The sequence below is a fragment of the Pseudonaja textilis genome, chromosome 16 (assembly GCF_049901715.1).
Source record: "Pseudonaja textilis isolate UNSWEBS1 chromosome 16, rPseTex1.2, whole genome shotgun sequence".
NCBI classification, from domain to species: domain Eukaryota; kingdom Metazoa; phylum Chordata; class Lepidosauria; order Squamata; family Elapidae; genus Pseudonaja; species Pseudonaja textilis.
Genome location: NC_142005.1, coordinates 7,420,026 through 7,436,617, shown reverse-complemented (window position 1 = coordinate 7,436,617; position 16,592 = coordinate 7,420,026). Strand labels below are relative to the sequence as shown.

The 16,592-nt window shown below is 46.7% G+C and overlaps 1 protein-coding gene across 1 annotated transcript; it reads left to right on the top strand.

The window, feature by feature from the left end:
• The first annotated feature begins 10,051 nt into the window (after nucleotides 1-10,051).
• Nucleotides 10,052-16,326, top strand: ADAMTS4 (ADAM metallopeptidase with thrombospondin type 1 motif 4). The gene is made up of 3 exons (XM_087914246.1): nucleotides 10,052-10,534; nucleotides 10,701-10,876; nucleotides 13,514-16,326. Exons 1-3 carry the CDS (start codon nucleotides 10,403-10,405, stop codon nucleotides 13,926-13,928), a joined length of 723 nt encoding a protein of 240 aa, XP_087770372.1. The 5' UTR covers nucleotides 10,052-10,402; the 3' UTR covers nucleotides 13,929-16,326.
• The last annotated feature ends 266 nt before the right edge of the window (nucleotides 16,327-16,592 follow it).

Here is a 16,592-nt window from a genome sequence, read left to right as displayed (position 1 = left end):
CACTGATTCATTGTTCTTTCCTCTTGCTGGTCCATTTTAATGCATTTTAACATTCTTTCCTCTTGCCGGTCCGTTTTCTTTGCAGGGTTTCAATTCTCAACCCCCCCCCTCCCCAAAAAAGACCTCTGAATCACCTATTTTCGGTTAAGAAAATGAGGCAAGCAGAGCGCGGGGAAGAGGTGGAAGTGAGGTTTGGTTCTGGGCCGGATGTCCAGGGCTTCCTTTTGCAGCTGTGTGAATAATCGGATCTCCACACCACCCTCTTCGCCTTCCTCTGAAAACCCAGAGGGGGGAAAAAAAACCTGATTGAAATGATTCTTCCAGATCCGTTTCCCCCACCCCACCCCCGGACTCAGCTTCTGTTCCAAATATGGGCCAATAAATAGATATATACCACCACGGTCCAGCCCAGAATGGATGTGGGGCTAAGAGAAGCCTTGGCTTTGCCCCGTTTGACGGATTTTCTGCCCACGGTTGTTAAGTGAACTGTCGTGTTTGTTCACTCGGTCCAACGATGATTAAATGCATCTCGGCTCCTCAAAAGGTCGCAAAAGGGGATCCAATGCCCTACGACCCCCTCACTTTACACTATTTCAGACAAATGGCCGCCCGGTCTCTTCTTAGAAACTCCAGTGACCCACAACTTCTGGAGGCTAGCAGTTCCACTGGTTAATTGTTTTAAGTTTCAATAAATTCTTCCTTATTCTAGAAAGAGTGCAGAGAAGAGCAACTAGGACGATGAGGGGACTGGAGACTAAAACATACGACAAACAGTTGCAGGAACTGGGCTGGCTAGAGAAGGACCAGGGGAGACAAGAGAGCAGTCTTCCAATATTTGAGGGGCTGCCCCAGAGAGGAGGAAGAGGGTCAAGCTATTCTCCAAGGCCCCTGAAGGCCAGATGAGGAAGAATGGATGGAAACTGATCCAGGAGAGATTCAACCTGGAAATAAGGAGGAATTTTCTGACAGGGAGAACAATCAACCCATGGAACAGAAGTTGCCTTCAGAAGTTGTGGGAGCTTCATCACTGGAGACCTTCAAGAAGAGACTGGACTGCCATTTGTCAGAAATGGTGTAGGGTCTCCTGCTTGGGGTGTGGGGTTGGACTAGATGTCCTACAAGGTCCCTTCCAACTCTGTTATTCTATATTCAGTGGAACGACTTGCCTTCGGAAGTTGTGGGAGCTTCATCCCTGGAAGCTTTCAAGAAGAGACTGGACTGCCATCTGTCAGAAACGGTGCAGGGTAGGGGGTTGGACTAGATGACCTACAAGCTCCCTTCCAACTCGGTTAATCTGTCCTAGGTTGCCCTCTCTCCTTGATTAGTTTCCACCCGTTGCTTCTTGTACTTTAGAAAATAAGTTGATCCCCCTCTTCTTTGGGTCAGCCCCTCAAATCTTGGCACACAGTTATCAGGTCACCCCGAGTGCTTTGGAAAATAGGTCGACAAATAAAAACCCCTTCTCGTTGGCGAAAGCCCCTTTAGATATTCCGTTTCGCTTCTGAATATCTGTAGAGCTATTAGAAAGGCCAGACCCACCTTCCTCGTTTCAATCTTTGGCTTGGCTTCAGATGGCACTTCTATGAAAAACGGGGCGGGGGGAAGTTGGATACGGAAAGAAAAAGGGGTGAAAAACAGGCCTGAACATTCCTAAACCCGCGGTATCGATTCGCCTGCTGCAAATAAAATAAAATAAAATGGATGCGATTCAACTGGAAAGAAAAAGGAGAAAGCAGGAAGGCTGCGAATTTCCAAGAAAAAAAAAAAAAAGGACTTGGGCAAAAATTTGGGATAACGAGATTGGCAGCCAGTTTGCCAAAGCATTCGCGTCCCCCCCACCCCGCCACCAAGAAAGAGTTTGCTTCGGGATCCAGACTGCAACAAGATCCCCGCTCTTCGTTCCTGTAGGTCCCAGCTGAGCAAGAAATAAAACTTTTTAAAAGTTGAGGGAGGTGAGGGGGGAAAGGAGGACCTCTGGGCCGGGAGAGCAGATGTGGTGGGTGGCAGACGGATGAGCCAAAGGAAACACCTTCTGCGATAATTAGCCAGGAGGTTGAAAGATCAGGAGGGGAAGAGAAATGGAAGGAGCAGAGAAGGAGGAGGAGGAGGGGAAGATGGCGAAGGAGGAGAAGGAGAACATGGAGGAGAAGATGGAGAAGGACAAGGCGGAAAAGGAGGAGGAGGAGGAGGAGATGGAGGTGGAAAAGGAGAAGATGAAGATTCAGGAGGAGGAGGAGAAGGAAAAGATGGAGAAGGACAAGATGAAAAAGGAGGAGGAGGAGGAGGAGGAGATGGAGGTGGAAAAGGAGAAGATGAAGATTCAGGAGGAGGAGGAGAAGGAAAAGATGGAGAAGGACAAGATGAAAAAGGAGGAGGAGAAGATGGAGAAGGACAAAATGGAAAAGAAGGAGGAGGAGAAGGAGAACATGGAGGAGAAGATGGAGAAGGACAAGGCGGAAAAGGAGAAGGAGGAGGAGATGGAGATGGAAAAGGAGAAGATGGAGGAGGAGGAGAAGAAGCAAAAGATGGAGAAGGACGAGATGAAAAAGGAGGAGGAGGAGGAGGTGAAGAAGAACATAGAGAAGATGGAGATGGAGAGGAAGGAGAAGATGGAGAAGGAGAACATGGAAGGGAAGATGGAGAAGGACAAGATGGAAAAGGAGAAGGAGGAGGAGATGGAGGTGGAAAAGGAGAAGATGAAGATTCAGGAGGAGGAAAAGGTGGAGAGGGACAAGATGAAAAAGAAGGAGGAGGAGGTGAAGGAGAACATAGAGGAGATGGAGATGGAGAAGAAGGAGAAGATGGAGAAGGACAAAATGGAAAAGAAGGAGGAGGTGAAGGAGAACATGGAGGGGAAGATGGAGAAGGACAAGATGGAAAAGAAGGAGGAGGAGGGAAAGAAGAACATGGAGACGGAGAAGGACAAGATGGAGAAGGAAAAGGTCAAGGAAAAGGAGGAGCAGGGGGAGGAAAGAACATGGAGGAGAAGATGGAGAGGAAGAATGAGGTAGAGAAGGTGGAGAAGGAGAACCTGGAGAAGATGGAAAAGGAGGAGGAGGAGAAGCAGGGCAGGAAGAACATGGAGGAGAAGATGGAGATGGAGAAGATGGGGGAAAAAAGGAGCAGGAGGAGGAAGAGAACATGGAGGAGAAGTTGAAGAAGGACAAGATGGAAAAGAAAGAGAAGGAGGAGGAGAAGATGAAAAAGGAGAAGATGATGATGACGCAGGAGAAGGGAGGAAGAGGATGGAGATGGAGGAAGAGGAGGAGAAAAAGGAACATGGTAGAGGACAGAGGAGGAGGAAGAAGAAAGTGAGGGAGGAGAAGGAGAAGGAGGAGGACAAAGGTAGAAGATGAGAAGGAAGATGCGGCCACAGAACTGGACACTGATGAGAACCCTATAAAGACCCCCGGATGGGATTTAACCCGGTGGCTTCTATCGGGGGCTGCTCAGAGGGGTGCTCCAAAGGCCAGAAGATCACCCAACCCCTAATGCAATGTTCTCGAGAACTATTGGAAGACCCCGTTTCCAGTCGGAACCAACCAGCGCTGGAAGGGAAAGAGGGAGTGAGCCAACGGGGTCAGCGGAGGACAAAGAGAAGAAGGACCACAAAGGAGCGAGGGTGGAAGCCAGGCGAAAGAGAAAGAGCTGTGTGTGGGTCTATTGTGATGGGAACGTTGTCAGAGGACGGTTGAGAAGATGCATGTGACTCATGGCTGGAAGAGCGGCTCAACCTCGCGGCAACCAACCCGGGGTCTCGTGTATCAGCTGGTTCAGCCGTTTTGGTGGGGCTGGAATCTCCGTGGTTTGGAAAGGATCCACTCATCCAAAAGTGGATCTCTTCCAAACACAGAAGGATCTATTTCCCCATCGCTCCCTCCGTTTCCCCCCCTCACCCCGCTTACAGGTATAACTCAACTTACAACCACAGTGGGGGAGGATCAGAATTTTTTGGGGGGCGCGGCGGGTTGTTCAGGGAGTGTGGCACCCAATTTTGCCACGTTTTTGGCCACGGTCGCTGAGTGAATTGCTGCGGGGAGCGGATCCCGCTCCCTTCGTGGTCTTTGTAAGGTGGCAGGAAAGGCAGTTGCGTGACCCAGGGACGTAGCAACCGCCGTAAATGCATCCCGCTTGCCAATATCGGAATTTGGATCCCGTGGTCATAAGGATGCTGAATTTTGCTGGGAAGATGAGCCAAATACTTAGCAGAAAGGTTGAAAGGAAACAGATGAAGGAAAGAAGAGGGAAGGGAAGGAAAAGAGAGAGAGGGAAAACTGAAAAAAGGAGGGGAGGGAGGGAGGAAGGAAGGGATAGAGGTAGAGGAGGAAGGTAGAAGAGGAAGAGGAAGGAGAAAGAGAAGGAAGGAGAAAGAAGTAGAAAGAAGAAGAAGGGGGAAGGTGAATGAGGAAGAGGGGTAAGAGGAAGAGAGAGAGAGAGTAAAGGAACAAAGAGAGAAAAAGGCAAAGTGAAAGAGAGTAAAAGAAAGAAAGGAACAAAAAATAAAGGAAGAAAGAAAGAGAGAGAGAAATAAAGAGAGGAAGAGAGGAAGAAAGGAGGGAACAAAGAGAAAAGAGAAGAGAAAAAGAAAAAAGGAAATGGAAGGAAGGAAGGAAGGAAGGAAGGAAGGAAGGAAGGAAGGAAGAAAGAAAGAAAGAAAGAAAGAAAGAAAGAAAGAAAGAAAGAAAGAAAGAAAGAAAGAAAGGAAGGAAGGAAGGAAGGAAGGAAGGGAAAAGGGGAGAGAGGAAGAGATAGAAAGGAACAAAAATAGAGGAAGAGAGAGAGAGAAAGAGAGAGAAAGAAATAAAGAGAGGAAGAGAAAGAAAGGAGGGAACAAAGAGAAAAGAGAAGAGAAAAGAAAAAAAGGAACTGGAAGAAAGGAAGGAAGGAAGAAAGGAAGGAAGGAAGGAAGGAAGGAAGGAAGAGAAAAAGGGAAAGAGGAAGAGATAGAAAGGAACAAATATAGAGGAAGAGAGAGAGAGAGAGAGAGAGAAAGAAGAGAAAAATAGAAAGAAAGGAGGGAACAGAGAGAGAAAAAGAGAGAGAGCAAAAAAAGAAAAAAAGGAAGGAACAGAAAGAGAAAGAAAAGAGAGAGAGAGGAAGAAATTAAGAAAGAAAGAGAAAGAAGGAAGGAAGAAAAAGAAAGAAAAAGAAAGAAGAGAGAAAGAAAGAAAGAAAGAAAGAAAGAAAGAAAGAAAGAAAGAAAGAAAGAAAGAAAGAAAGAAAGGAAGGAAGGAAGGAAGGAAGGCACAGCCAGCTGCCAAAGCTCGAGAGAGACTTTTCCCTGGAGCACAGTCTGCTTCTCCTCTTTCTCCTTCCAGGGTCTTCACCTCTGGACGCAGCTGCCTTGGGAGCCAGAGTTGGCTTGGCCTCCTTCCCAGTTGGCTTGGGAGAGCCCCGGAGCGGGGGTGGGGGGTGGGGGTAGATTGTGAGAAAATGGGACACTCTGTTCCCAGCAGATTCCCGGCCGGTTTCTGGGGAAGGTCGGAAAGAACCGTCGGACGAAGAGACACATCCCTCCCATCGTGGTCACCATCTGACCAGAACCTCTCTTGAGATAGGTCAGAATCCCCAATGACGGGCTGAGGTCCCCATAAGGCACGTCACCCGCCACGTCACTGGGAGGCCATGTCACCCAGAACCACGAAAGCACAACACCAAAAAAAAAAAAAAAAAGTCCTGGAAAGGGGATTCTCACAAATATTCCCTAGGCAGGGGAAAAAAAACAATCGCAGGAATTTCATGAAAATCCAAGTCGACGGGAACGTCCAAGGACTAGACGTTCTCCTGGTTTCGCAAAGAACGGTTGTATCTCCAAGAGGGAGGACTTGATTTCCGTATGTTTTGACGTGTTTTGGGGTCTCCGAGCTCACTTCTCTTTGTTTCAGGAGAGAAAAGGGTACTGGAAAAGGATCATAAGGGGGCCCCCATCCCCACCCCATCAAAAGCATACGAACACCCCTAAAAGTGGGGTGCCATTGAAAAACCAAGACTCCTGTTGATTGGCCCCAAATTACCCAGTGGGTTTTCATACCCTAAGCCAGAACTAGAACTCACCACCTCTTGGGGTGATTGGCCCAGAGTCACCCAGTTGGCTTTCATGCCTAAACCAGAACTAGAACTCACCACCTCCTGGTGATTGGCCCAGAGTCACCCAGTTGGCTTTCATACCTAAGCCAGAACTAGAACTCACCACCTCCTGGTGATTGGCCCAAATTCATCCAGTTGGCTTTTATGCCTAAGCCAGAACTAGAACTCACCACCTCCTGGTGATTGGCCCAAATTCATCCAGTTGGCTTTCATGCCTAAGGCAGGACTAGAACTCACCATCTCCTGGTGATTGGCCCAAATTCATCCAGTTGGCTTTCATGCCTAAGGCAGGACTAGAACTCACCACCTCCTGGTGATTGGCCCAAATTCATCCAGTTGGCTTTCGTGTCTAAACCAGAACTAGAACTCCCAGTCTCCTGGTGATTGGCCCAGAGTCACCCAGCTGGCTTTCATACCTAAGCCAGAACTAGAACTCACCGCCTCCTGGTGATTGGCCCAAATTCATCCAGTTGGCTTTCAGGCTAAGCCTATATAAAAGAGTAAGATAGAAGGAGGTGCTTAGCTTTGCAAGATGCAATTTCCAGCTGTTGATCTTTAAATTAATTCATTCATTTGCTAAATTAATTGATCAGATTTATTGTCATCTGTTGTCAAGACTTAGACAAGGAGGAAGGCAGCTGGGCAGATGTCCAAGAATCAATTGATTTACAGTGTTTCTGCTCCCACGTCTCGCAAAAACCTCCAAAGATTTGAAAGCTTTTCTAGCAAAAAAAACCTTGTGGACTAGCAACTTAAAAAAGTTGGGAGTTTTACATCCCCCCAGAGCAGATCCACTCCCCAAAAATTGCTTTTCTTTGTGACAATAAAGAACACTTTATTGGTGGTGGTGGGAAATGAGAGGCAGAGAAGCTGACCACAATTGCAAGATTTCTCACCATCAGCCAGGAAACAAACAAACGAACAAACAAAACTGGAAATAGGGAATTTTTTTAAAAAAAAGGAAAATACCCATTTACACACTGAGACACACACATCAACAGCCCCCCTCCATCAATATGTGTGTGTGTGTGTGTCTGTGTGTGTCATTTCTGCCAACTCATCTGCAATTCCCATCCTTAAATCATCGCACAGCCCGTCCATTTCACAATGTTTTTTTTTAAAAAAAAGAGGAAGAGTTTTTTTAAGTGGGGGAACCCCTTTTTCATCTCTTATTCATAGCATTACGTCTTTTGGGAATCATCCTTTTTTTTTTGACTAAGCTCTGCAAGCCAATGGAAAGGCAGAGGAGGCGGGGCTAGTTGCAGAGTAATTCAATATATATATATATATATGGACATGTATACATCCACACATCTTAAAAACTCAGAAAGTCCCGAGGATTACAACCGAAGAGAAAACTAACGAACTGGGATCGAGTTTATTCCTTTTTTCTCTTTTTTTTCCAGTTGATTCTTTTATTCCACCCTCTTCGTTTCAAAAGAGAAGAAAAACGAGGGTGACAATAAGGAGAGAGAGAGAGAGAGAGAGAGATTTTTCCTGGTGCTTTCTAAGATCTGGAAGGAAGAACCGAAGTTTTCTCGTTTGGCATCCCGCAGAAAACCCAAGTCAGCTGCAGGAAGGGAGGAAAAAATATTTGGCAGCTAAGAAAAAATAAAAGGAGAAACCAAATTTCTGTCAAAGCCCGTTTTTCAATGGTTTCTCTCGGCAACAAAAGAAATCAAGCGGAATCACTTCTCATTTGATCTGATTTTTTGGCCCCGCTTTGTTAAAAAATTTTTAAATCAATTTCAGAGTTGCAACCAGCAAAGAAGAAGGAAATTTGGTATCTTTGTTCGTCTTTTATTTCGCATTTGTCCTTGGGGAAACTTTATATCATCGGCTGCCTTCTTGGCTGCTGGGTGTACATTTTTTCTTTCTTGATTTATTCTAGTTTTCTCCGACAAGGGTGAGAAGTTTTGAGGGTTGCCCCTCTTTTTTCTTCTTAAGTTGACTGTCCTCCCAAACAAAATTTACTCATGTTTCTCCTGTTGCTCATCGTCTCTTTAACCTCTTTGCTCAGGAACCGAAATGGGTCCTTCGAGCAGATACGATGAAGAAATAGTTTATCCTGAAAAATTGAATGCCAGTTCTGTTTTGGGGGTCAAGACTCATCCGGCACCTTTGAGAATGAAAATTCCCGATTATAACATGGATTCGGACCGACATCTGTCATTTCGACTACAGATGTTTGGAGAAGAACTGCTCCTCAATTTAGAGAGACCCTAGTTTCTTCTCAAAGGACTTGACCGAATCAATATTTGGGCAGAGTTGAAGCCGGTGGTGGACACGCCGACTGAAAGAGACAACTACTTCACCGGGACAATCCAATTGAAAGGATCCGGTCGAATCTGAGTCGTGGCAATCTAAACAGGGGGGGGGGGGGGGGGGGGGGGGGCTATCTACTGTATATATCTATATATCTGTATCTATATATCTATCTCAATCTATTATATCTATATCTGTATATTGCCTCCACATCTCATATATACATCTATCTATCTATCTATCTATCTATCTATCTATCTATCTATCTATCATCTACCTACCTATCTCTATTTATATCTATCATCTCTATTTATCTATCATCTACCTACCTACCTCTATTTATATCTACCATCTCTCTCTCCTATCATCTACCTACCTACCTATATCTATCATCTCTCCTATCATCTACCTACCTACCTACCTATTTATATCTCTCTCTCCTCTCTCCTATCTATCTATCATCTACCTATATTTATATCTATCATCTCTCTCCTATCTATCTATCTATCTATCTATCTATCATCTACCTATCTCTATTTATATCTATCATCTCTCTCCTCTCTCTCCTATCTATCTATCTATCTATCTATCATCTACCTATCTCTATTTATATCTATCATCTCTATTTATCTATCATCTACCTACCTACCTCTATTTATATCTACCATCTCTCTCCTATCATCTACCTACCTACCTATTTATATCTATCATCTCTCTCCTCTATCATCTACCTACTTCTATTTATATTTATCATCTCTCTCTCCTGTCTATCATCTACCTACCTACCTACCTATTTATATCTATCATCTCCTCTCTCTCTTATCTATCTATCTATCTATCTATCTATCTATCTATCTATCTATCTATCTATCATCTACCTATCTCTATTTATATCTATCATCTCTATTTATCTATCATCTACCTACCTACCTCTATTTATATCTATCATCTCTCCTATCTATCTATCTATCTATCTATCTATCTATCTATCTATCTATCTACCTACTTACCTATCATCTTGCTGTTTTCCCAGTTTTATTTGCAGGCAAGGTGCTTTATTTCATCCCACCAAAAAACCCCAGATCTCTCAAGGATCTTTGATCCACCTTCGCGGTTTCTTTTTTTTTGGGATGGGTGCAAGAGCGCCTCGTTCAAAAAAATGTGAACAATGGGAGGATGTGAGCCAGGGAAAACAATTTCGAAGCACCAAGGGTCAGCGGAAGGGAGGGTCTCGCTTTCCCGATTTATGACCCGCCATGAATGTGAGACCGGAGCCAAAATATGCTCTGGGCAACAGATGTCTGCTCCAAGCTGAGAGGAATTTCAGAGCGAGATTCCAGAACGAATCACGCTTGGCTCGCCAGAGTGAGAAAAAAAATAATTGTATACTACAGTGGTTAGTAATCTAGAACCTGGAGGGGAAGTTTGTTTCGTGAGCGTTTGAAGTTACCATGTCGCTAACCCCACAATGGCGGTGACCCCCCCTTAATAATTGTGTCAAGGAAGGTGGTGAAATTTCTATGCCTTTTGTCACGATTTGCCACAAATAGAAGTGGGGGGGGGGGAGAAATTTGAAAGAGCAGAGCAGCAGTTTGGAAATGAAAGTGCATTCCAGGCTTATCTTGCCAAGATTGTAACAAAGCTACCGGAATTTCTGCCCCGCAAATCTCCTAATTGGAGAACGTGATTGATGACTCTTGGCTATGAATGTGTTTCGTTGGAGAATATGAATTAGGATGCACCCAAAGGGGTGGGGAGGAAACCAGGATCAAGGGTAACAGTGAATTACGTGCCTCAGAATCCGCTTCATACGGATCATGCCGACATGTTTTGTGAAATCCTTTGAAGTTTTTGAAGCTTGGCTCGAGGATCATGATTTAATTAGGGCAACTGCTGAAATCCTGAAAAACGGTAGTCCTCGGCATACGAGCAGGGACTTTTTTACTCGTTTTTCCCTTCCCCAAATTGATTCGAGGGTTCTATTTTTTTAAAAAATTTTCCTCCAGCTCTGACCTTCCGTGAGCAACAGTGTGCCGTATACAACCACCGAATGGACATGTTCAAAGATTATCCATCGCCCATGGACTGGGTGCCACGTTACAGCGGCGTGGCCAAGCGTGACCAGTGCAAGCTGACTTGCCAATCCCATGCCTTGGGCTACTATTACGTGCTGGAGCCAAGGGTAAGTTCGAAGCTAGCAAACCGGGAATTTCAACCCCCCATTTGGTGGGGTACCTTCCTCCAGATGCGCTCCGGCGGTCGCCAATTTCACATTCCGTGGCCACAATCACCTGGAAAGTCGCAGATCGCGGGAACGGGACTAAAACGGGATTTTTCCTTGGTTCTAGGTGGCCGATGGGACGCCCTGCACTCCGGATTCTACCTCGGTCTGTGTCCAGGGACGCTGTGTCCACGCTGGCTGCGACCGCGTCATCGGGTCCAAGAAGAAGTTTGACAAATGCATGGTGTGCGGTGGAGACAATTCGAGATGCACAAAAATCTACCGCTCCTTCACCAAGCCTCAGTAAGTGGCCTTTGGGCTTAAGATGTTGAAAAGGGGGTTTAAAAAGAGATCAGAGAACCGTTGGACTGAAATGGTGTAGGGTTTACTGCTTAAGCAGGGAGTTGGTCTAGAAGCTCTCTAAGGTCTCTTCCAACGATGTTATTCTGCTATTTTTTCCTTTCTTCTTTCCTTCTTTCCCTCCCTCCCTCCCTCCCTCTCAAGTTTTTAAGAAAAGATTGGACAGCCATTTGCCCGAAATGATGTAGGATTTCTGGCTTGAGCAAGGGGTTGGACTAGAAGACCTCTGAAGTCCTTTCCAACTCTATTATTCTGATATTCTTTTTCCCTTCCCTTCCCTTCCCTTCCCTTCCCTTCCCTTCCCTTCCCTTCCCTGGAGGTTTGCATCATTCCACTCTTACCATTTTTTATTTTTTAGCAACATAGCGTGCCGAAAACACCAGTTCAGAATCAGAATAGAGCTGGAAGGAACCTTGGAGATCATCTAGTCCAGCCCCCTGCTTAAGCAGGAGAACCTATACTATCTCAGACAAGCATCTCTCCGGTTTCTTCTTTAAAACCTCCAGTGATGAAGCACCCACAACTTCTGGGGGCAAGTCGTTCCACTGGTTAATCGTTCCCACCCGTAGGAAATTCTTCCTTCCTTCCGGGTTGCTCCTCTCCTTTCTTAGTCTCCATCCATTGTTTCTTATCCTGCAATTCGATGCTTTGGAGAATAATTTGACCTTCCTCTTCTTCTTCTTCTTCTTCTTCTTCTTCTTCTTCTTCTTCTTCTTCTTCTTCTTCTTCTTCTTCTTCTTCTTCTTCTTCTTCTTCTTCTTCTTCTCCTTCTCCTCTTCTTCTTCTTCTTCTTCTTCTTCTTCTTCTTCTTCTTCTTCTTCCTCCTCCTCCTCCTCTTCTTCTTCTTCTCTTCTCCTTCTCCTCCTCCTCTTCTTCTTCTTCTTCTTCCTCCTCCTCCTCCTCCCCTCCTCCTCCTCCTCCTCCTCCTCCTCCTTCCTCTCTTCTTCTTCTTCTTCTTCTTCTTCTTCTTCTTCTTCTTCTTCTTCTTCTTCTTCTTCTTCTTCTTCTTCTTCTTCTTCTTCTTCTTCCTCTTCTTCTTCTTCTTCTTCTTCTTCTTCTTCTTCTTCTTCTTCTCAGCCTCCCAAATCCTCAAATCCAAATCCTGCAGTCCACGTTTCCCACTCTTTCGGCCCAAGCTCGATCATCCAAGCGTGCTTCCCCGAGAGGATTAATCAAGTTTAAAAGCGAATTGTTAGGCCCAGGATGAAACATCTGGCTTTTCCAGCGGGAACACGCTCAGATGTCCTGTGATTTCAAAGCCTCATTTCTCTTTGGTTTCCACATTACACCCCCCTGCCAACCCCCCAATTCTCTTACAAATTGTAAATTATGAGTCACCTTCTCCTATCCTTGCGAGGTTTTTCTTGTCAGAGAGCTAGTCTGCCCCGCTGCCAAGCTAACCGCTCCTTCTGTATACTGATTTTTATAAAACTCGGTGCCACGTGTACAAGGAGTTTGCACTGTTATAAACTTGCTTCGAAGTGCTAGCGACAACCAGAATATCTGGGCACGTTGAAGGGTTGATGGTCCTCCTGAGATTTAAGAGGGAGACGTGAGTTCGATACCCTAAAGAGAGTCTACGGAGGTTAAATCTTGACTCTTTTTCAACCCGCTTTTAATTTTGCAATTATTGTTGGCTCTTGTTCTGTGATACCCAGCTAAACTCTAGAATTGAGGCAGGGTACAAATAGGGGAAAATAAACAGATTAAAAAAAAGGAAGCTTGATGCTTTTATTTATCGATTTATTTCAAATTTCTGCACCGCCCATCAAGCTAAGTTTAGGTTAGAACCAGGAGGGCCTATTTAAAGACAGGGGGAAGTTGTTGGCATAGAAACTAGGAGGCTGGGAGTTCTAGTCCTGCCTTAGGCATGAAAGCTGGCTGGAGGACTTTGGGCCAATCACTAGGAGACTGGGAGTTCTAGTCCCACCTTAGAAAACTGGCTGGCTGACTGACTTTGGGCCAATCAGTGTTGGTGAGTTCTAGTCCTGCCTTAGACACGAGAGCTGGTTGGAGGACTTTGGGCCAATCACTAGGAGACTGGGAGTTCTAGTCCCACCTTAGAAAGCTGGCTGGCTGACTGACTTTGGGCCAATCAGTGTTGGTGAGTTCTAGTCCTGCCTTAGACACGAGAGCTGGTTGGAGGACTTTGGGCCAATCACTAGGAGACTGGGAGTTCTAGTCCCACCTTAGAAAACTGGCTGGCTGACTTTGGGCCAATCACCGGTGTTGGTGAGTTCTAGTCCTGCCATAGGCAGGAAAGTCAATTGGGTGACTTTGGGCCAATCACCAGGAGAGTGAGTTCTAGTCCCGCCTTAGGCAGGGAAAGCCAATTGGGTGATTTGGGGCCGATCACCAGGAGAGGGTGAGTTCTAGTCCCGTGTTCGGCATGAAAACCTTTGAACCAGTTCCTCTCCTGCAGCTCTACCCACCTCGCAGGGTTGTTGTTCAGGGGGAAATAGGGAGAGGAAGGGATATATAAGGATGTCCGCCATCTTGAGCAACTTCTAAAGCAATAAACATCCATCCTTTTCCAGATCAGCCTTTCACCTTCCTGCCTCTTCTTCCTCCACCCTGCAGGTACGGCTACAACGACGTGGTCACCATCCCTGCCGGAGCCACCAGCATTCTGATCCGGCAGATTAGCAGCTCGGCCACGTCCAGCGACGGCATCTACCTGGCCCTCCGCCGGCAGGACGGCTCCTACGCCCTGAACGGCAACTACATCCTGATCCCTTCCGAACAGGATGTTCACCTTCGGGGCGGTGTCACTTTGCGCTACACGGGAGCCACCAAACCCATGGAGATGATCACCGGCCCGGGACCATTGAAAGAGCCGCTCACCGTGCAAGCTTTGGTGGTGTCCAATCAGAAGACCCCTCGTCTTAAATACACCTTCTTCGTCCCCAAGCCCACGAAACGCCTCTCCAACCAGTGGCTGAAACAAAAAGCCCGGATTTTAGAGGTGCTACAGAGCCGACGAGGACGCAAATAGGGCCTCCGGACACAAGGATGTGGCGCAACCGGGCCCGAAATTCGGCAAAAGGCTTGGTATTGGGAGGGGGGAGTGTCTTTTTTGTTTCTCGGCTCGCCACGGACAACGGACTTGGACGTTAAGTGAAGCAGGAGCCAGATCTGGGACCAGGGAAGCGGGGAGGAAAGGCAACCAAGCGGGCAGCAATGGCCACAGCGGGGATAAATTCAGCGCTGGTTTGTTAGGTTGAACGAATTCCCCCGGGAAGATTTGGCGGGGAGAATGTGGAAAGAACGGGGCGGAAAAGACGGACGAGAAAAAAAACTACAAAAGCCCCAAAGGAGGAAAATAAAGGCCTCGTTGGGACAAAACCGTGGAGAAGCCGAAGACAATTGGCAAAGCGGGAGCCGAGCTCTGCGGGTGGCTCAATTCTGTACGACGCCTGGACTTTTGGATGGTTCATGTCTGGCCGTTACCTGTAGTATATTTATTATTTCATCTATTTATTTTGTCCTTTGGGGGAAGCAGAGAGGAGCCGGGAAAGGGAGGGAGGGAGGGGAAGAGGCCACGCGCCCTTTGGGTCATCAAGCAGGTGCCATCGTTTCGCTCGGTAGCCCTTGACTTACGACCCCAATCTGCGCGCCTAAGCAACAGTTCGACGGATTTTACGTCCAATTTTACGGTCAGGGTGCGTACGTATGGTTTTAAAGCAGATCCCTGAAGTCCTTAAGCGAATCGGGCGGCCATTAAAACGAATCTGGCTCCCCGCATGGAATTTGCTTGGTTTTGACGGTCAAAAAATAGCGTCCATGTGATTTCCCCCAGGATGCCACAAACCGTCGTAAACACATACCGGTTATCCAAAGCGCCCAAATTTTGATCGTGGGGGGGCGCTGCGACACTCATTAAGTGTGCGAGGACAGATTATAACTCACCTGTCTTCTTCTTCAGTGATGTTAGGACTTGGAACCGTTGTTAAAACGAACGGTCGTAAGTCTAGGATTATCTGTATTGTAGGCCCACCTGTTTCTTGGGACGGCCAGGAAAGACGTGTCCATCTACTGTGTCTACCTCATTCTTGGAGAGCTTCCTCCTCCTCCTCTGCTACTGTCTTCTCCTGCTTCCAAGAATGTTCTCCTCTCTGGTTGGTGGGAACCCATCTCTTCAAGGTCCACCTTGCATCTAACTTCTTCCAAGAATGTTCTTCTCTCTTTGGTTGGTGGGAACCCATCTCTTCAAGGTCCACCTTGCATCTAACTTCTCCTGCTTCCAAGAATGTTCTTCTCTCTTTGGTTGGTGGGAACCCATCTCTTCAAGGTCCATCTAACTTCTCCTTGGCATCAGATAAATTGCAGAGTAGGACAACCCAACCCAACCCAACCCATCCCATCGAGAAGCAAGGGTTTCAATCACGCCAAGGAAAGTCCTTCAACCCTACCATGCTTTCAGATCTGGTTTCTCAACCCTTGAACTTCAAGTCATTCGACTTCCAAGACTTCGCCTCCCAGAATTCCCCCGGCCAACCAGTGTCCTCTTCTGGGTCTCATAACCAGCTGGGCCTGGTTGACTTGGGAGTGAATCCAGGAGCTCCATCCTAGGTCTACCTTGTTGACGTTCCTCCGGGGAAACTTTTGGGAGTTTGAAGTCCATCCTTTTTTTTCAAGACTTGGTCAAGGTTGAGGAACGTGGCTCCAGAAGCTATGGGTGAGATCCATGCGAAGGGTTGGGCCTTGAAGGACCTCTTGAATTGTGGAGGAGCAAAGCAATGAAACATCTGGAGAAGGTGACCTAGAATGGAGTAATTAGCTTTGCAGGCCAATGACCTTTGCTCACATTAGAATAGGAGGAGGTAGAGCAGGAATTCTGGGAGTTGAAGTCCACACCTCAACTTTGGCAGCGAACCCTGTCCTAGGGTTGTCTACCTACTTCTCACCTCCTTCTCCAGGAGATTGTCCTACCTAAGTGTCCCCCCTAAACTTCTTCCTACGCGCCTCGTAACACCTTTCCAAGTTCTTCTCTTTTGCTAACCACTCTTCAGCTTGACTCGATCTTCTCATGAGGGCTCCCTACCCAAGATCTCCCCAAAATTTCCCCCTGGAGGGGTGCATCTATTTAAACCCTCTGTAGAACCAGAGGGGAGCCCCTTCAACGCAACCTCACCCCCCTACCCCCCGTTTCTCCTGTGACCAAAGGGATCGCTGACCCTGAAGTTAATTTAATTAAGTTATAATTTAACGGGCAGCAGCCCAAGTCTACCTGGGCCTCGAGGCGAGTCCCCCGGGGCCAGGAGGCAGGGCCTGGGTACCCATTGGGTTAATAAGCATTATGTTAATATTATTAATTATGGTTTATTAATGGTTTGTTTTCTGAAAATCAATAAAAAAAGCTGTTTTATTTATTTAAGGCTATTTATACAGTTGGTCCTGATGCTTGCATGGTTCTTTGTGGGGAATGAAACCCAGGAGAGGGCGGAAAAGTCAGCCGGTCTGCTGGCTGGGGAATTCTGGGAGTTTGAAGTTCACACACCTTAGAGCAGTCTTGCTGAGGAATTCTGGGAGTTGTAGTCCACCCGCTTTCAAGCATGCTAGCTGGGGAATTTCTGGGAGTTGAAGTCCACCCATCTTTACAAAGGCTGGTTGGGGGATCCTGGGAGTTGAAATCCACACACCCACCCACCTTAGAGTA